The sequence below is a fragment of the Aspergillus thermomutatus genome, assembly GCF_002237265.1.
Source record: "Aspergillus thermomutatus strain HMR AF 39 chromosome Unknown NODE_77, whole genome shotgun sequence".
NCBI lineage: Eukaryota > Fungi > Ascomycota > Eurotiomycetes > Eurotiales > Aspergillaceae > Aspergillus > Aspergillus thermomutatus.
In genome coordinates, this window is record NW_020798126.1 from 74,835 (window position 1) to 94,535 (window position 19,701).

The following is a 19,701-nucleotide window of genomic DNA, read 5'->3' on the forward strand; positions in this document are numbered from 1 at the left end:
GATCAAAATCATGCAAGGGGGGTTTAGCCTGCATCTGGCGGTCTGGGAATCTCAGCTCGTACTTAAAAGCGCAAAGGCCCTCCTGCAGGAAATATATCTGCATATTTATCGGTAAATCGCACACGAGGTGAACATTAACTACTATCAATATGGAGCCACACGGCGAGACGGACCTAGTCAGCTTTGCTTTTAGTGGCCCTACCACGTTTGACCCATCCAAGCCCATCTATCTCGACGCCCAGAATTCCTCGCGCGCATTCAATGCCATACAATTCCGACTGCTCGTGCGATCACTTATTGCTGGGCTCAAGGCTCGGGCTGTGGAACGAGGCGATTGTGTCCTAGTGCAGCTGGAGAATACTGTAATCACGACGGAACCCCCATGGCCATGAAATGTCCCCTAACATTAACGTAGGTCATACACTCTGCTCTTTTCTTCGCCATTGTCGGCGCCGGAGGGGTCTACATGGGCTGCGATGTGGATAGTCCCGCCCATGAACTGACTCATCTGCTTCGTCTCGCCGAGCCTCGGCTGGTGATCACTGCTCCAGGTGCCTTATCAAGGGCTCTGGAGGTGTGCAGCCTTCAGGGAATTTCCCCAGGTCAAGTCCTCCTGGTGGATGAGCACACCATCGATAACATAGTCCAATTTGCGCACGGTCCGGCGGAGCAGACGGAGGGACTCAATAACCAGACAGCTGACCCGTCTATCCGCCTGGAGAATCTGCTCGGGCACGGGGAGTCAGACTGGCTTCGTTTCGAAGATAGTGAACAGAGCAAGAGGACGCCGGCTGCCATGTTCCTAACCAGCGGCACCAGCGGGCTCCCCAAAGCCGCAATTCGAACCCACCACACGATCATCTCCCACCATCTGAGCGTCCACTATCAAGTACCGTACCCCGTCGTCCGCCTGATGGCACTGCCCATGTACCATTCCTTTGGCGACTTCTGGACCAACATCTTTCCCATCCGGTACGGCGAGCCCCTGTATGTCCTTCCGCGCTTCGACATCTCCGCTTTCCTCGACGCCGTCCGCCAGTACCACATCTCGGAGACATACATGGTCCCCGCCATGGTCCACATTCTGAACCAGTCCTCCCTGCCGGTAGCCGAGAGCTTGTCCTCCCTGCGCTACGTTGGTATCTCCGGAGCCCCCATCGACGGTTATTCCTTGCAGCGATTCCAGCGCCTCCTGTCGCCGGACGCTGTAGCGGGAAATCTCTGGGGCATGACTGAGGTGGGAGTGGTCTTCCAGAATCGTTACGGGGTGATGCCGCAATTCGGCAGCGTGGGTACTCTGTTGCCGGGATACGAGCTGCGCTTTGTCGATCCCGACACGGGCGAAGATGTCGGCGGGATGGCAGATTCTCCTGGAGAGTTGTATGTCCGCGGGCCGGGACTCCTCTTAGGGTATAGAGGGCGGGCCGATGGCAAAGACGAGCAAGGATGGTTCCGGACGGGAGACATGGTGTATGCACGAGACGGAAATTACTATATCATCGGGCGGACAAAGGATCTCATCAAAGTGCGAGGGCAAGTCACCCAATTCTCTAACTTTTCCCTTTCTCCCTCCATGGGACATCCCATGCAGTAGATGATAGACTAACATATTGTGCTTGATTCTAGGTACTCTGTCGCCCCCGCAGAGATTGAAGGGATTCTACTGAAAGACCCGAGTGTCAAGGACGCAGCTGTGATCGGGGTCATGCTCCCAGACGGCAGCAGCGAGGTCCCCCGAGCGTATGTGGTCCGCGCCGGCATATCTCCCGAGTCGACGGCGGATCAATTGGCAGACCTGATTCAAAACCAGTTGGCCAGCTATAAAGCCCTGGATGGAGGTGTAGTCTTTGTGGACGAGATCCCACGGACGGGGATCGGCAAGCCCCATCGAGTGAAGCTCTCACAGCTGGATCGCCAACGGGAGAAGATCGCCTCCATTCTTGGTCTGTCTGTTGCTGCGCAGTGATTACTGGCATGACTGTATGCACTTTTACTAGCAGTCAAGAGCCAAGAGCGTATAAGTTCATGATGTATAGGCCATTCCATCATTGTATACTCATAGCGAATTCGATCAACGGTGGCATAATATTTCGGTCTACAAAGGCATCTATAACCATTCATAACATACCGCTGAGGTTTATCCTGTATCTCTTTATTTTATGAGTTTAGATATATCTATCTATTACACGTCAGGCCCGCCACTGCACATTTAGGCACCTGTAACTATTACCCCATTTGGACTCAGCAACTATCAGACTCTGGGCTCGAGGGCTTGGTGAGCAGCATCAGATTGGCATTTATCGCGACGGACTGTGCTTGATTGATAGGTAATGGCAAGCTCTGAACATTTCTCGAGCGGTCAGTAACTCGCAATTTTATCGAATCCCATGGTCATAGGTATGCTTCGCAGAGGAATAGAAAAATTGCTCATGCGCAGACTTGGTAACGGTTTCTGGGACTGTTTACCGGCCAAACCATCTACGTCGAATCATGCCGCTGCAGTGACTGACTAGAGGTCAGCCTGGAGACTGTTCTGGAGCAATCCATGAGGGTCATGAGTACGTCTTTTGATATGAGCTGAGTAAACAGTCAAGCCATAATACACCATGGAAACAACGGTTGATGAAAGATCTCAGAGATGTGAAGGATGACCAAAGTGGTCTTAAGTGCGGACTGAAAATATAGATAGAGGCCAGGGGCCAAAGGATGCAAAGGGACTCAAATCCAGCTGAATCACACTTTTTCAACGCCGTGGCCGCGTGGGCTGTTGCCTCGGCCTGTCAGAGCCTGCCTGTCACTCGGAACCTTTGGTCTCGCGATGTCGACTACAAGGCGCTCAGCGAGAAGCTTTCCAGCTCCGCTAAGGTTGACTACCCTGGCTCGGATGAGAAACTCAACGAATATGTGGTTTAGAAGATGCACGCCAATTATGAATGGGTTGCCGATATGCCAAACTTAAGCTACTAGCTTAAGACCGGTGACATCCTCGCAAGCTTTGACGACGACCTCCTGCAAATTTTCATCCGCTGTCACTTCCAAAGGTTCACCGATCTTCTTTTTGGGTTCAAAATATACACCAGTGAGACTTTGATCGTAATCACCTTCGGCCAGCATGACGTATGTCTCAACACCATCCTCCAGCTTGTCGGTAGCCCCCTGACCTCCAATCTTGGTAGGAACCCATCCAGGATGCACAGCCGTGACGGAAGTGCTCTTGAACCGCCTTGCCACTGCATTCGCAAGAAGCAGAACATGAAGCTTTGAATCGCAGTAGGCCGGGAAATCCTGGAATTCCTTTCCCCCACGCTCCAACCAGAAAATATCCTTCGCGTTCGTGTTGGTGGCTTCTCGGTGTAGGACGGAAGCGATAAAGATAAGACGCTTGGGTGGTTGAAGGAGACAAGAGAGGATATAGGGTGCGATAACATTGACGAAGACCATAGCTGGCACGCCTGTCTCTGGCGTCTTGCGGAAGGGGCCGTAAAGCAATCCGGCATTCAGAATGACAGCATCAAAGGTACCAATCGCGTTGGCTTCCTCAGCCAGTTTGCGCGTCTCAGTTACGCTTGTCAAGTCTGCAATCAGCACGCCGGCAGCTCCAGGGCATTTTGCCTTGGCATCCTCTGCGCGCTCTTGGCTACGCGCATGAAGATAGACGGTATGATTACGCTGGACCAGCTGACGGGCAGCCTCAAGGCCAAAGCCATCCGTAGAACCTGTTATCAGGATACGGGCCATTTCGCAGAAGTTGGCACAGTGGAAATGAGAATGGTGCTATATTTAAAGATGTATTTTCAATGAAGGCACAGAGAGGGCCAGATGGGACAATAAATTTTCAAGGGGCTTCAACAAGGGGGAGTGAGAACAGAGCTGATTTCAGTCACATCTGATTCTGTGGTAATAGAAGGAGAGATTATGAAATGCAGGTTTAAGATACTTAATCAAAAGGCAGGGAAAGTAAGCTAGAAAGTTATAGAAAGTAGTAGAATAAAGTTCTTAACCTATTAGAGTTACTCTATACTATTTTATAGGGTAAGCTGTGTTAATTTAGAATACCCTATTTATAATAGGCTGGCAAGAACTAAGAGACTTCTCCATATCTCCTATACCTGGCCATTGATTAGATACTAGTCTAGGTAGAGATCATCATACATCATCTGATTTTCACTCTCAAATAGTAATCACTAAGGTGGAACAAGCGCCGCCAATAGCCCAGGGAAAGCCCACTTTGGCTGAGACATGCTACTGGGTGTCCAGTCGGATCTCAACATGCTTGATCTAGGCGGTTCCCTTTGGTATAGTCGCTTATCCGCATCTAATAATCGCTTCTTAAGCGATTCTTCTTCATCTTTACTCCCGCAATATAATGTTATGCACGCTGTCCAATACCATCACACCAACATTACAATGCGATTTCCGCATTTCTCCGACGATAGCTCAAGCGACACATGGGATGAAGTAGATTACCAATCCCAAAATGAATGAATGTTGGGTTGTCTTGGACATCAGGCAACTTCCAATCATAGTTCAACAGCAGGAAGCAAAGTGCAATCTTCAGCTCATTGCTCGCCAAGAACCTTCCTGGACATCCGTGATCTCCATAGCCGAATCCCAGATGTTCGGGAGTCATGGAGGTGTGCTGCCAATTGTTGGATTTCCCGGCCTCATTCCTCAACTTCAAAAAGCGATAAGCATCGAACTTGTCCGGTTCCGGGTACAGATCTGGATCGCTAAAGCGTCCTGCAATCCAGATGCGAGATCCCTTGGGTAACACTGTGCCGTCCGAAAGTGTGACATCGCCGTACAAGTAGCGGTTGACTGAAGCTGCAGAAGCAGGATGCATGCGTTGCGACTCCTTGAGGAAGCTGTCCATCAACCTCATCCTATGCAGAGTAGTCCGCGTCCAACCCTCGCTTTTCACTTCCCGCACAATTTCCTCTCGCAGAGCCTTGAAGAGTTCCTGATGTTGGCACAGATCGACGAGAGCCTGCGAGAGAGCTTCGGTCGTTGTGTGAATGCCAACAACACTCATGCCCAGTTGACCTGCCGCATAGTCCATGTCGCTTGCTCGTGCTTGAGCTACCATCCATCCGATCAAGTCTGTCATCTTCTCGGGCTTTCCGCCTGCTGCAAGCGCCTTCCGCACTTCCGCTTTCCTTTTTTCGATCACTGGCTGCACTATTCTGCCTGCATCGCGGACTTGGATACGAAGCTGCTTATAGAGAGGGTTGAACCAAAATGTTAGCAGCCGCCGGAGACTGGAACCCTGACGCATTGCCATGGACGCCTGAAACAGATTGACAGTATGACTCTGCGCTATCTCAAGCCATTTGGGATCGCGACAGAGCTCAGGACCAAGAAAGACCCTCGAGGAAAGGCGGGAGACGTAGTAGCCTGCCCGGGACTTGATGGAGATGGTCTGCCACTCTTTCTCGTCCCCGAAAATTTCAGGAGTCGCCAGCCTCGTTTCATCGACCAAGGAGTCTGTCACAGCTCCCATTGACTGCGTGAGGTTGATGCGGATAGCGTCGACGACGACACGTTCATGGTTGCTAAGAAACGTCATGCCGTCAAACCCAGGCCAGCCCGCAAAATTATCGCGAGTCTGGGTTTGGATCAAGTTTGCCACCTCATTCTTTCGGAACTCCTCAGTGAAGCGATTTGGTAGCATAATCTAAGGGAAAGAAACGTGTCAGCGTCCAGATATCTTGCCTACTTTTACTCTCAAAGGTGTATCGTACCTTTGGACCTGTTCCAGTCATGACTTGAAACGCACCCTGATGCGCCTTCAGGCCCTTTGCCATAACCCTAGGACCGTCCTTCATCCATGCTTCCTTCGGGCTTAGGCCTTCCTCCTCGAGACCGACGAGCGGGAAGCCTTTCAAAGGTCGTTCTATGTCCGCCTGCTTCTTCAGATGATAGGCGACGGCAAATATCACAGCAGCTGCCACGAATGGCAGATAGACTACGGTGACATGATATAGCGCTTGGTATACCGTTTGAAGCGACATTCTGGGCGATGAGATTTTACCAGTGGATTGAACGAGCAAAGCACACTTTCTTTGTGTAGATCTTTTTGCCTCAATGAGACACTCTGCCATGCATAGATAATAGTGTAAGCATTTGTTGTCAGCATTGAGACTGATGACCACAGATGCTCTAGAACTACTTGGTGTGAGTGCGCAGCAAACTTATTGTCAGGAATAGCAAGCCATCCTCGTAAAACTGTGCAGATAATCGGACACACGGTGAATCAACTAAATCCTAACCACGTCATCAATGCAACTGTACTGTAAATTCAGAAATATTTAGAACAGTGACGCTCTCGCTTTGCTTACTGAATTGGAGATGGGAGGGTCCAAATGGCTTATGCAGATGTTGTGGTGAATCTTAGCTTCCAATGTAATCACCAAGCTCGACACGGATGGGCACTATCTCTTGATGTGTTCGCACAGTGCTTAGAACTCAGGTCAGAGGTGCAAACATTAAAATTGTCTCTCAAGTTTGCACATTTGTATCATCTTTCGATCAAAACTTGTCCGCAACACCATATCCGACCGATCTGGATCAACATGGCACCACCCGTAAATGTCGGCATCAAGGCCATTGAGATATACTTTCCTGCTCAGGTCTGTATCCAAGACATAAACCAAGATCAGCGGAATAGTTCCCTTTCCTAACATTGCGTGAACGTAGTGCGTCGACCAAGAAGAGCTTGAGAGGTATGATGGAGTCAGCAAAGGAAAATACACCGTTGGCTTGGGACAGACGAGAATGAGTTTCTGCGACGACAGAGAGGGTAAGCTACTTGGAAAAAAAAGCAAAATATTCCCCGGATTTGAGTGCTAAGGTGTTCAAATCAAGACATCAACTCAATCGCTCTTACTGCGGTGTCGGGACTCCTGCGCAAGTACGATGTCGATCCAAGATCCATTGGCCGACTTGAAGTGGGCACAGAGACGATGCTGGACAAGTCAAAGTCGGTCAAATCGGTCCTCATGCAGCTTTTTGAACACTGCAACAACACAAACATCGAAGGCGTGGATACCATCAACGCTTGTTACGGCGGAACGAACGCGCTCTTCAACGCTGTCAACTGGGTAGAGTCGCGCGCTTGGGACGGCAGAGAGGCCATCGTTGTCGCAGGGGATATTGCACTCTATGAGAAGGGCAACGCAAGGCCAACTGGAGGCGCAGGCTGTGTGGCCATGCTAGTAGGCCCTAATGCTGTCCTAGCTCTCGAGCCTGGCTTGCGAGGTTCCTATTCTCGGCATGCTTATGACTTCTACAAGCCCAACTTCTCGGTTGAGTATCCTTACGTTGATGGTCGTTTGTCATTGAACTGCTACACGGAAGCTGTCGACGCTTGCTATAAAGCTTATCTCGAACGTTTCGAGACTGAAAGCTCAGGCCACGCAGTTGGGGAGGATGACCACAGGAATCACCAAACTTTGCCTGCAGATAAGTTCGACTACATGTGTTTTCATGCCCCAACCTGCAAATTAGTGACCAAGTCATACGCTCGCTTATTCTACCGCGACTTCTTGTCTGATCCGGACAACAAACTTTTCAAAGCAATTCCTGCAGAGCTCGGATCTGCAGGTTATGCGTCCAGCCTCAACGACAAGCTGATTGAAAAGACTTTCATGACGCTGTCTCAGGAACGTTTCAAACACCGGGTAGAGCCCTCCACGTATATCCCGACTCAGTGCGGCAACATGTATTGCGGAAGTCTTTACTCCGGCCTTTGCAGTCTGTTAGGTCTTGTCCAGAGCGATCAGCTACAAGGCAAGCGCATCGGCATGTTCAGTTATGGTAGCGGGCTTGCTAGTACCATGTTCAGCTTGCTGGTAGTAGGAAGTACGGAAAATATTCGAGCCAGTCTCGACTTGAAGAAGAGACTGAGCGAGAGGCGAGTTGTGTCTCCGGAATCATACGATGAAGTAAGTTCCGTCTCAAAACATCTGGATAAAAGTGCCCAAATACTTAACTATGTCTTGTGCCCAGGCATGCCGCATTCGAGCGTTTGCTCACCAACAAAGCCCTTATCAACCCATCGGAAGCTTGGCTGGCCTCTCCAAGGATACTTATTATCTTACTCACGTCGACAAGATGTTTAGGAGGACTTATAGGGTCAAATGATAGTTGTGTGCCAAATTTGGTTCTACATAAATGCTGCTGGCAACAATATGATTGACTGTATTTAATAGTTTGCTTAATTGGTACTTGTAGCCATGCCTAGACGTATGGTCACCAGTTGAACTTCAACGCTACTTCTACCTATTCTACAACGCTATAGATCCATGTATCATGGCCTGTCAAAAGATGATGCCGAAGATGGAAATGGTGAAATGATAGGCACATGTGTGTGCTGACTTGTAAGCATGCTGACTGGTGATAATAAATAAGCGTTTCCCAGAAAGGCAACGATCTATCATGCTTATTACTTATCGTAACTATGAACATCGATGACGGTGGGTTGCCTGAAGCCTTGTAATCTGTAATCTCCGGTTGGCGAGGCTGAACTGAGAGCTATTCATCTATTCATAGTAAAAACTGCCCGGAATGTTGTGTTTTATCGCTGCAATTCACTGGCACTCTACTATGCACACGCCAGGGATCATGTTTCAGCAACATAACTTGATGAGTTTAACTTACATGTCTGGCGCAGCGGCGCTGATATATTTGCTGTGCTTGGCTATTTATCGCGGTATGCAAATAATGCTCTAGGAGAGGAGCTTGGAATCTTTGCCATGCTAACTAACATAATATTATTCTCCTAAGTGTATCTTTCCCCGCTCTCTCGAATACCAGGACCCAAGCTCGCCGGTAAGACTGGACGATACTCCACGAGGAGCGTGAATCCCGAATTGTAACCCTGTCTCAGCATTGACTTACTGGTACGAGACGTACTATGAAGTTTACAAGGGTGGGCAGTACTTTCGCGTTATCGATGAAATGCATGCCAAGTATGGTCAGGATTTTCCCCATCATGAGAGTATATTCGATAGCCTTCTGCTTAAACCCAAGATCATAGGCCCCGTCGTCCGCATCACTCCGAATGAGCTGCACTTCGAAGATCCAGAGTTCAACGATGTGCTTTATCCGAGTGCGGGTAAGAGAAAGATAGACAGGCCCGAGTATGCTGCGGCGAGGGCTGGGAGTAAGTCCAAGCGTTCAATGGAATGGATTCTTCCTTCAGCTCGCATGTTAATAAGCTGTATGGTATTGTCCCGTCTCCAGCTCCTGGATCCATCGTTGCCACTGCACAGCATGATGTTCATCGACGACGCCGAAACGCTCTCAACTCTTTCTTCTCTGGGGCAAGCGTTCGCCGGTTGGAGCCCATCATCCAAGAGCACATGGACAAACTGCTCGTTCGGATGGAAAAGTCTGGCAAACAATGTGAAGTTGTTGAACCACATCACATGTTCAAAGCGTGCGCGAGCGACATCATCACGCTTTATGCCTTTGGGGATTCTTTCCATTTTATGGATCAGCCTGACTATGGACAACCTTACTTCCGGGCGGGAGAGGCATTTAACAGCATGACGCACATCTTTGGTGCTTTCCCATGGCTCCTCACCCTCGCGATCTCGGCGCCGGGATGGTTGGTTAAGTATCTGAAACCAGAGATGACTGAGTTTGTGGACCGCCGAGAGGTAGGTACCTATGGTTTCTCACCTCGAGATTGCTGCTGATTATACACGCATACAGTGGTGGGTTGAGAAGGTTCGGGAAATTAAAAACTCAAATGATCCAGAGCGAGCGAAGAATACCATTTTCGGAGGCATACTAAATAGTGCTCTGCCGGCAGCGGATAAGACGGACGAGAGGTTGGCAAATGAGGCACAATTGGTCGTTTTCGCCGGAGAGGGCACAACGGGTGAGAGTTCACGCTACGCGTTTCGTACCTATTTGAATAACAAACCACAAGCGCATACCCTCACGTCGGCAATCTATCATCTGTTGGCAAAACCGGAGATCTTACAGAAGGTCAAGGACGAGCTTGCCGCGGTGGTGAGTGATGGGCGTCGGATTCCAACATTTCAAGAGCTCGACAGACTCCGGTACCTGACTGCGGTGATCAACGAAGTCATTCGCTTACATCCTGGCGCAATGCACCGCCAAGTACGCGTCTGCCCCAATGACGCCATCATATACATAGACAGGGCACGAGGTGTAGAGCACGTCGTTCCGCCCGGGACGGTTTATGCCATATCCCCTCTAACTAGCCATATGAACGGAAATGTATTCAAAGACCCATACGAGTTCATCCCTGAGCGGTGGATCGACAATCCTGAGATTTCGAAAGCCTTTATGGGCTTCTCTCGAGGCACGAGAGCATGTGTAGGGTAAGCAGACTTTCGACCGACTACTCAACGGCAAGTCGCTGACCTATGGGCTTGAAATATCTAGAATAACACTCGCTCGGCGTGAGTTGGCAGCTACTTTAGCGACGATATTCATCAAGTATGACCTGTACCGCGGTCAGCAAGGCCCAACTCTGGAGCTCTACGATACAATCCGCGCAAGGGACATTGATGCAGCCAAGGACTATATCACCCCGCTGCCTGCCAAGGGAAGTTTTGGACTACGCGTGAGGGTCCGCAACTAAAATACCATCTTCAGCTTGTATACAAGGTTGATAAGCAAGACCCCAGCCCAATATGTCGGTAGGGAGGTGCTCAAGGCCAAAAGGTGCCGTTTATGGTCTTGCTGTAGATAATCAGCTAAACAGTGGCTAAAGATCACATCCGATAGTCTCCAAAAGGTGCCCTGCGCTGTCTATTCTGCTCTAACATAGCTTCGTGTGTGTGTATAACCGCCATCATGTCAATCCAAATAGTCCGATTTCACAAGAACGCTACTAGCACCGCTGAGACATTGGACTGCTTCTGCTACCATCTCTTCGACTATGTCAGCCGCAGATTGCTGCCCATTGTTAATCAGGCCGCACGCAATGCTCATTGGTCTGTTGTTAAGAGGATTGTTGCGGTTAGCTAGACTGTAAGGTTTGGGTGAGAAAAATTGGTTGCTACGCACCTCATCGCCGACTGCTTCATGATCTCTTCAGGGAGACCGCCAGCTCCGCGAATCTTCTCGATCTCATGGTCCATAGGTATGATACCTTTGGACAGCAGCTCTTCGAGCTCATACCTACGATTACATTCCCAGTTTCGGATGTAAGGGGTAGCAGCGGCGCGTAATGGTCTTCCAGTCCAAATGGTTGATTTAATGGTACTATCAAAGCCTGCGTCGATAATCCTGTCGTCCAAGGTCATTGTCATTATAGATCATGATGAAGTAAAGCACCACCAGATAAGGGGCAACCTACACTCGCTTTGATTCTTCAAGAGCACTCGACTCCTTGGCAGTGACAAACCTCGTACCGACCCAGACGGCAGAAGCTCCATACATGAAGGATGCGGCAACTCCTCGGCCATCGCAAATGCCTCCAGCAGCAACGAGCTGTACTGGCTGCCCAGTCAAAGGAGACTTGTACTTTTTCACCAGATCAGCGCAAGCAGGCACCAAGACACTGCAAATATATATTCTCAGTCTCAGTGTTGCAATGGTTAAATATTACTTGCCGCCAGGTCTCCCGCCTTCCTTGATCCTCTGGCTCTTGGAAATGGAGATGATGACGATGATAGACGCACCTAGTCGGGATCTCGCCAGTATGGCCACCGGCTTCTGAACCCTGGGCACAGATGATGTCGGCACCAGCGGCACATGCTTTGGCGACATGTTTCGGGTGACCAACTAGATTCATGTAAAAGATGCCATTGGCGCGAAGCTTATCAACGACATTTACGGGAGCAACACCGACTGCTGAAACAAATAGCTTGGCGCCGCTGCAAGCAATGATATCAATGAGCTCGTCCAGTTTGCCTCCGGTGTAGTCCCTCTGCAAGGAAGTTAGAGCACTGAGAAATGTTTCATCCAGTCCTGAGTCATCTAGGGGAGCCTCTAACATTTGTCTTTCGCGCTGAGCCGCCAACTTGGGGCAAAAGAAGGCTCACGCCGAATGGAAGTGATGAGTCTTTGAGTCGAATCTGCCGAAATATGATATGTAAGAAAGGTGTTCTGCTCTAATCATGATCGGCTTCGATTCAGTTTGAACCGATGTCGAATAATCTGTTTTACCTTCACTTCTCGAATGGTTATTCTCAGCTCATCTGGCGTGAAGTAGAGTCCACCGATGACACCAAGACCGCCTATTACTCCTGGCTTAATAACAATAGCAACTAGGGATTTGATGAAACTCACCAGCATTGCTCACAGCAGCCACAAGCTCTGGTCCACCAGCAATATACATGCCAGCGGAAATCACCGGATGCTTCATGCCGAGCAATCGAGTCAAAGGCGTTGATAATGACATTTCGGGAGGCGTTATGTGATGTGTCGTGCCTGTAAGATAATGCGTAAAGACAACAACTGCCGGAGACTGCAAAGTAGGAGAAACACTACGCTGCCGAGCAGTGTTTCGGGCTAGGGAAGGCCGTACAATATGATGGAGCGCTATGCCACCCACGTTCTGTGTAAAATGTATGCTAGCTATGTATTTCTTGCCTGGATATCGTGTCTGTGGTGTCATCACTTCCAGTAAGCAACAACACTGGAATATAAGCATAATCTTATTACAAGTCCCATTCTGGGCTCGACCGTCAGCGTCTGAAGAAAATATCACAGAATTTATTCCAGTGAAGTTATTAAGACAGTGTAATTTTCATCCTTCCAATTCCCACATCCTATTCCAACTGTTTCAGTCGGAGTCATGGCGCAGCTGTCCGTCTTGCTCGAACACGCCCGCCAGTACTCACCAGTCACCCTCTCTGCAACTTGTATACTGGTTGTAACCATAGGTTTCTTACTCAGCTTGTATCGTCTAGCTCTTCCCAAGCCAATACCAGGCATTCCCTACAACAAAGGCTCTGCTTCGAAACTATTCGGCGACGGCCAAGCGTATCTCAAGCATTGCAAAGAATATGGAGGAACCTTCGCCACTTACTGCCAATCAGTAGCCAAATCTTTGGACGCACCACTCGTGCAGATCTTTATCCAGCCTTTCAAACAACCACTTCTGGTCCTTGCAGATTTCCGAGAAACCGAAGCCTTGATGCGCCGCAAGGACTTTGATCGCTCCGACGACATGGGCGATATGATCCTGGGTTTGATGCCGCAGCACCATCTCAGGATGAAGACCGATGCAGCGTGGAAAGCTCAACGTCTACTCACCAAGGGCCTCATGCTCCCCTCGTGGCTGCACGGCGTTGCAGCTCCTGAGATATGTCAGCATGCGCTCTCAATGATTGAGTTATGGGACTTCAAAGCCAGACTTGCCAATGGAAGGCCTTTCGAGGCCTCGGAAGATCTACGTCGCATGGCAATGGATGCTGTAATGTCTTTTTGTTTCGGACAGAGGTTCCAAGATATGGCAACCAGACCTGCTATCGAAGCATTGCAGCTCAAAAACTTGGGCCTGGCTAAACTAGACGAGTCCGAACAACCAGTCAAGTTTCCCACAACGACACTTGGCCCTTTGCTCAGTGCACTCGACACCCTCTTCGAATCAGTCGGTAAGATTCGAGGAAGTCCGAAGCCAAGCTTGACTTGGGCTTATATCTTGCGAAGGCCACGCTATGCCCATGCACTCCGACTGAAAAACGCATACATCTCTGCGGAGCTACAGCATGCAGTTGAACAACTACAGGAGAGCAAAGGGGACGATACGGAAAAGTCGGCCGTCCATCATATGGTCCTGCGCGAGAAAAGTCTTGCGGAAAAGGAGAAGCGCGAGCCTCAATACCTATCTCGAGTCATGATGGATGAAGTAAGTGGTCTCTTGATATATTCCATGGTTTGAATTTTGGATACTGACGGTTTATTCCAGCTGTACGGGTTTATATTCGCAGGAATGGATACAACTAGCACAGCAATGTCTTGGGGTGTCAAGTTCCTGGCTGACAGCCCCCGAGTTACAACATGTTTACGGGCAGCACTACGAGCGTCATTTGCAGCCGCAGTCTCAGAGGATCGAAACCCAACCGTTGAAGAGATTGTCGGAACACATGTACCCTACCTTGAAGCCACTCTTGAAGAGATCCATCGGTGCGGCGGCACAACTCCAATTGTCGATCGCCAAGCTGTCGTCGACACGCAGCTTCTTGGCCATCATATCCCCAAAAATACCAATGTTGCATGTTTGACAATGGGACCAAGCATGATGGAGCCCGGCTTCGATGTTGATGAGACATGTCGTCATGAGATGAGCCGCGGCACAGAGGGAGAAAAGACGAAACACTGGGATGTCAATGATATGGCTTTCTTCAAACCTGAACGCTGGATCAAGGATGACAGGTTCAATCCCGGAGCAGGGCCACAGCTGGCCTTCGGTCTGGGTCTCCGAGCCTGCTGCGGAAAGCGACTGGCGTATCTGAACATGAGGGTATTGTTTGCACTGCTCGTGTGGAACTTTGAGCTTCTGCCTTGTCCGAAGAGCTTGTCAGATTACAGCTCCAAATTGATAGTGACAAACAGGCCGAACACGTGCTACGTACGCTTACAGAAGATCAGTTCCAGTAATTGAAATATCTTCCTAGCTTTCTATTAGCAATTTAAAATTTTGTACATGTGCCTAATGAAGCAAATACTTTGACTGTGTCCCATTACTTTTGCATTTGCAGCATTTGTGGTAGTAGGCATGCTCCCTTGTCTACAAACTCTTTGCAAATCCAACTATTTCACGCATACCAGCACTATAGAGCTCAGGAAGCGCCCGTCTAAACAAGACCATACTTCCATGCGTCACGCCTAGATTCACGCTCCCAACAGCGTCCACTCCGGCCGTACACAGCTTTCGATAATACGCAATGCCCTCATCCCTCAGCGGATCTAGCTCATCAACTTTGATGATATGTGGTGGCAACCCTTGACACATCTCAACGGTCGCATAATATGGAGACGCCAACGGATTGGTCCGGTCCTGGACATTTGGTGAGTAATAGCTTTGCATAGCGCCAGCACCTGTGGTATCGAGCATATATCCGTCGTTTGCAAGCCGACTCGGGAATTCTCTTGCAATTCTTTCTGCAGACCAGCCATAAACATTGCAGACATTTGGAGAGTAGGCATAGATACCACTTATGTCCTTGATCCAGCCTTCCTGGTTTGCTTTCAACGCTGTTGCGAGGCAAAGATTTCCGCCGCCGCTTTCGCCCTGCAAGATAATGTTGCTTACGCCAAGCTCATCCTTGTGCGATGCGATGTACTTGACGCCTTCTGCGCAATCGTTCAACCCAGCCGGGAAGGGATTGTACTCATGTTCTGACCAGGCATTCCTGAAATCGATGGCGATGGATACAACGCCGCGCTGGGCCAAATCAGTAAGCCAGCGAACATTACCAGGTCGCAAAGTATCGAGAGTCGTCATGCCTCCGCCATGTACTATCATAAAAATCAGTTGTGGACTTTCTTAAAGTGGTTTCGGCTATACGAACTGTAAACAACACACGGCAGAACCTGGCCCTTCGTCCCAGATTTCCGAAACACATACAAGTTGACATCGTTCCCATCTACCGCTTTTGCAACAAAGGTTTCCCGATCGACTGGAGGCTCATTAACGTCCTGTGGTAGGTCGTTTGGTATCGCAGCGAAGCCTTCTGTAAAGCCGTAGTGCTGGCTTCGCATTTCCCTCGTCAGTTGCTCGAATGGCGAGTTCTCGTCTGCGATGCCCATTGGAAGGTTGCTGTCCCATCCTTGTGTCGCTAGGGCTTTCACCAACTTGGGATTGAAGCGTGAGTCTGTCCTAGGTGAGAGTGTTGCGTCTCCGATTCGGCCTTCCGGCGTGAAGGAGTATGGAGCTGCCATACTGCTACTTGGCGGATCGACCGTTGTGACCTCGATTGTGATTTTTACTTTGTGAGGAAAAGTGAAGAAGCGCAATTCAATCATGGCCAGAACCCGTTGCCAACTTGGTAAGCGTTTGGGCGGATGCTTACAGGAAGCATGATTGCTTATGGAGCTTACATGTATGATATGTTCTGCTTCCATGTGTAATTATCATATCAGAGAACTTATACCACTGTACTAAAATAACGTCATGACAGTCACTCTTTCAGGGTAATAGTATTTCAGTAACTCTTACACTTTGACAGAGGTCAATAAACATCTCAAGCAAGTCATTGATACTAATCTTGAGAAAAAGAAGCTCATGATTACCGTGCTGATGCCATCAGACCTCAACATCTAATAATCATCATACAGCATATTGCAGTTTAATTCACGCCTACGAAACATTGTAACTGATAATATATGTTGCTATATGTCTGTCAACAAAATGCAACACGTCGAGCCTCAATATGAACTGATGACGAATGATGTTTAGTACACCCATTCCGCTGGATCACCATCATCATGTCTGTACCACTCATGCTCGCTTGCAATACACTCCAGCATGCTCTTGCTACATGGGTATTTGGATTTACCGCCGCGGATTCCATCGCTCGCCCAGCTTTACTCCCTTTACTCTTTTTACTTACTCTCCGTACCCTTCCTCTGAATGATGCAATCCCACACCCTGTTGTCCACGGATTGGTCAATTTCAATACAGTTGGCGTCTTCTTCCAATATCTAGACTGTGCCTGCATCAGTCGGTGGTCGTACTCGGCCGGTGGGCCAACTTCCGGCAGAGGAGGACAACGCAATCTAAGATCGGAACCTAAGCAGGACAACACACGCAGAACCACAGCGAGCTGGGGGGATGTGTTGGCGCGATTACGATTTGGTACTTCACTTGTCACCACTTGGCGAGCAGCGGGTACCTCCTGGGAGGTCAGAGGCACTCCATGGTTCGAACAAGTGCCGAGCCGTGGACGCTTTCTTATCGAGACTGTGCTCTATTTGGCATTTGATCTACTCATTCTCGACGCCTTGAGTCTGCTCAAAGGAGGTGGAGTAGAAGAAAATGCGTTAAACTTCGCATGGGACAGGGTTCGGCTTTTGTCACGGTTGCAGCAAATATCAGGTGATGAGATCATCCTTAGGCTCAAGGCCCTCTTGGGGTTCTGGTTAGGAACGTACTACTCCATTCGAGCCATGCACCGGATTCTGGCCATCGTGGGCGTAATGACAGGCACTAAAGATGTTCATCGCTGGCCAGCTATATTCGGACCTTTAAGCCAAACATATACATTACGCCGGTTCTGGGGGTGAGTTGTTGTTTCCAGTGCGAGAGTTGAAACGTTGCTGAATCGAGAATACTAATATGTAACAGTATCTTCTGGCATCAGACCTTGCGTCAGAAAAGCGGAAGCCCAGCCTACTACATCACCTACTCAGTCCTCGGGTTGAGCAAAAGAACAACAATCGCGCGTTATCTTCACCTCTTGCTGACATTCATTACGTCTGCGGTTATACACCTTCTCGCGGAAGAGTATCCTTGGGGCATTGACTGGGATCGTAGCGGCACAATGAGGTTCTTCGTGACCCAGGCTTTCGGGATTCTCTTGGAGGATCTCGTGCAGACTGCCTTTGCCTTGGGCGGCTCGCACGAACCCCGTTCGCGCTGGTGGTCTAAAGCAGTGGGATGGGTTTGGGTTGCCCTCTTCACATTCTGGTCTTCGCCGTCGCACTTTTATCCTCGCCTCCAGGTTCTCGACAGCAGTAACGGAGGTGTTCCACCCATCAGCGTTTTAAGGCCTTTGATAGACCGCTTAGCAACACACTCTGCAAAGTAACTGCACAATATATATCTTATTTGCTTTATTTTGCTTGTGTATCTTATATATTTTGTACCTCAGCTGAGTCCCACCATGCGTCAATTCACATGATGTGTTGTCTCTACTTGGCCATCGTCTTCAAGATGCTGGAACTTGAAAAGAAGAAACCGGGAATGTTCCATAGTATTCTTTTCCTGGACATAATCACTGTTACCCTCAACAGCAGAGTCTCACTATGCTACGCTACTTGTCTTAACACTGATTCCACCTGATCAAACTTTGTCGTTTTCTTCACCACTCCATCCATCGCTCCGAATGGAAGCCAAGAGGCGATCTTGGCCAATATTACATAGTGCCCTCTGAAAATAAGAGGCGGCGGCCGCGCGCTCTTCAGCAAGTCCCGTGTCACAAGCTTCGCCCACTCCGCCGGCGGCATGCCTGTGCCCTTAAAGTTGTCTTGCCTTAGAATCGGTTCGAGCAGGTCTCGCACCGGCTGGTAAGGTGAGCTCGCAGGCAATATGGAACGATCCGAATCCGAGTTTGACGACGCGGTCCTGGTGTAGTTGTTGTTGATGAGGTTGGTTGGTCCAACTGTCCCGGTCTTCAGATCGATGACTTGGACCCCGAAGCATTCGACTTCCATTCGTAGGATGGCAGAGTACATGGCCAGAGCGGATTTCGAGGCGGCGTATGCTGCTCCGCCAGGGACAGGCAGTACGGAAGCAATTGATGTATGGTTGACGATCATGCCCTTGGATTTGATGAGCAGCGGCAAGAATGCCTGGCACATCTGTACTGTGCCCCAAAGATTGGTGTCGAACACTTTTTTGGCTTCTTGTACGGATACGTCTGCTGCTGTCATTGTCAACATGACCGCTGCGTTGTTGACCAAGATGTCCAGATGCTGCAGCTTGCTGACACAGCTTGCTATCGATGACGATGATGTGATATCTAGCGCGATTGTCTCGATACCTGATGCCGAGAGCTTTTGCATTTTGGAAACGTCCCGAGCTGTGGCATACACGTGCAGACCGGCCTCGTGAAAAGCAGTTGCGAGGGCAGCGCCCAGGCCGCCATCTGAGCATCCGGTGATCAGAACGCTTTTGCGGCCTTCATGATCTCGTCCGGAAGATGTGAATTGACCCATTGGACTGCAAGGGAGAGTATCTATTAAACTATTCAATAATTGATGATGAGCACAGGGCACTCTGCCTGTCATAAAAGTGCACCTCTATATATTATAACAACTACTCTGTAATCTAAGTATTATCTGGAATATGATTATGATTAGCTAATGCGACCCTTTTTCCACACTACATAATTTGCTCATATGGCAATAAATTCATATTATATAGGCTTTGCTTACCCTAAATCTAATCATGCCACACCCCACTTTTTTGGATTCAAGATAATAGCTTAATTAGCCTCTTTGTGTAACGCGTGTGCCCTTTACGTCTGAAATTACTAATAAATCTAATAGTCTTTCACGACGCCATAGTCGTGCCTTTTTCACAGCTTCCAAAAATACCCTTTTTGCGTAATTACGTGCCTTTTTATCTGCAGCTTGGATAACAGCTCTTGCTCATTGAACATGATCAATAATCTTCTGCTGCACCATTTTCTGTGCGTCGGCCACAGGAACGATGCCGCCGGTTTTCAAGGGCCGATTTTTTGAAGCCCTATGTTGTTGAGATATCGATTCTGCCTTCTTTGTACGACTAAGGTCTCTTTTCGTCTGTATGAGCTCTGTAGCTGCAATAAGAGGTCCACGAATAAATCGGTCAACATTATAGCTAAATTCCGGATCAAGGCTGTCATCTTGTTTCAATGTAATATTAAGCTTATGAGTCCAAAAAAAGTGGGGTGTGGCACGATTATTGCCATCATCTTACATGTAATGAGTGCGTACAATTTGGTTATATAGTATGTTTATTATATGCGCGCGCTGTCATAGGACTACAAGCACCGTAGTAGTCCC

General features: G+C 49.1%; 9 protein-coding genes across 9 annotated transcripts; 4 read left to right on the forward strand and 5 right to left on the reverse strand.

Annotated features, from left to right (window-relative positions):
• Positions 1-149: 149 nt before the first annotated feature.
• On the forward strand, positions 150-2,913 carry pyr1 (nicotinic acid-CoA ligase pyr1; the record flags this gene model as incomplete). The annotated part of the gene is made up of 5 exons (XM_026760846.1): positions 150-362; positions 416-1,470; positions 1,627-1,943; positions 2,514-2,558; positions 2,729-2,913. 5 exons carry the CDS (start codon positions 150-152, stop codon positions 2,911-2,913), a joined length of 1,815 nt encoding a protein of 604 aa, XP_026615039.1.
• A 42-nt stretch (positions 2,914-2,955) lies between these two features.
• On the reverse strand, positions 2,956-3,738 carry CDV56_107364 (uncharacterized protein; the record flags this gene model as incomplete). Its single annotated transcript, XM_026760983.1, has 1 exon — positions 2,956-3,738. The coding sequence occupies one exon, from the start codon at positions 3,736-3,738 to the stop codon at positions 2,956-2,958; it is 783 nt and encodes a 260-aa protein (XP_026615040.1).
• Positions 3,739-4,402: 664 nt separating this feature from the next.
• On the reverse strand, positions 4,403-6,011 carry CDV56_107427 (cytochrome P450; the record flags this gene model as incomplete). Its single annotated transcript, XM_026761046.1, has 2 exons — positions 4,403-5,674; positions 5,742-6,011. The coding sequence occupies 2 exons, from the start codon at positions 6,009-6,011 to the stop codon at positions 4,403-4,405; spliced, it is 1,542 nt and encodes a 513-aa protein (XP_026615041.1).
• Positions 6,012-6,572: 561 nt separating this feature from the next.
• CDV56_107521 (uncharacterized protein) lies at positions 6,573-10,618 on the forward strand (the record flags this gene model as incomplete). The annotated part of the gene is made up of 7 exons (XM_026761140.1): positions 6,573-6,629; positions 6,697-6,799; positions 6,865-7,943; positions 8,908-9,163; positions 9,244-9,662; positions 9,718-10,355; positions 10,420-10,618. 7 exons carry the CDS (start codon positions 6,573-6,575, stop codon positions 10,616-10,618), a joined length of 2,751 nt encoding a protein of 916 aa, XP_026615042.1.
• A 218-nt stretch (positions 10,619-10,836) lies between these two features.
• Positions 10,837-12,385, reverse strand: CDV56_107702 (NAD(P)H-dependent flavin oxidoreductase; the record flags this gene model as incomplete). Its single annotated transcript, XM_026761321.1, has 6 exons — positions 10,837-10,975; positions 11,047-11,268; positions 11,339-11,542; positions 11,664-11,911; positions 12,151-12,221; positions 12,274-12,385. 6 exons carry the CDS (start codon positions 12,383-12,385, stop codon positions 10,837-10,839), a joined length of 996 nt encoding a protein of 331 aa, XP_026615043.1.
• Positions 12,386-12,781: 396 nt separating this feature from the next.
• CDV56_107766 (uncharacterized protein) lies at positions 12,782-14,593 on the forward strand (the record flags this gene model as incomplete). The annotated part of the gene is made up of 2 exons (XM_026761385.1): positions 12,782-13,837; positions 13,898-14,593. The coding sequence occupies 2 exons, from the start codon at positions 12,782-12,784 to the stop codon at positions 14,591-14,593; spliced, it is 1,752 nt and encodes a 583-aa protein (XP_026615044.1).
• Positions 14,594-14,719: 126 nt separating this feature from the next.
• CDV56_107850 (uncharacterized protein) lies at positions 14,720-15,873 on the reverse strand (the record flags this gene model as incomplete). Its single annotated transcript, XM_026761469.1, has 2 exons — positions 14,720-15,450; positions 15,504-15,873. The coding sequence occupies 2 exons, from the start codon at positions 15,871-15,873 to the stop codon at positions 14,720-14,722; spliced, it is 1,101 nt and encodes a 366-aa protein (XP_026615045.1).
• Positions 15,874-16,419: 546 nt separating this feature from the next.
• CDV56_107895 (wax synthase family protein) lies at positions 16,420-17,741 on the forward strand (the record flags this gene model as incomplete). The annotated part of the gene is made up of 2 exons (XM_026761514.1): positions 16,420-17,213; positions 17,279-17,741. The coding sequence occupies 2 exons, from the start codon at positions 16,420-16,422 to the stop codon at positions 17,739-17,741; spliced, it is 1,257 nt and encodes a 418-aa protein (XP_026615046.1).
• A 220-nt stretch (positions 17,742-17,961) lies between these two features.
• CDV56_107944 (uncharacterized protein) lies at positions 17,962-18,870 on the reverse strand (the record flags this gene model as incomplete). Its single annotated transcript, XM_026761563.1, has 1 exon — positions 17,962-18,870. The coding sequence occupies one exon, from the start codon at positions 18,868-18,870 to the stop codon at positions 17,962-17,964; it is 909 nt and encodes a 302-aa protein (XP_026615047.1).
• Positions 18,871-19,701: the final 831 nt, after the last annotated feature.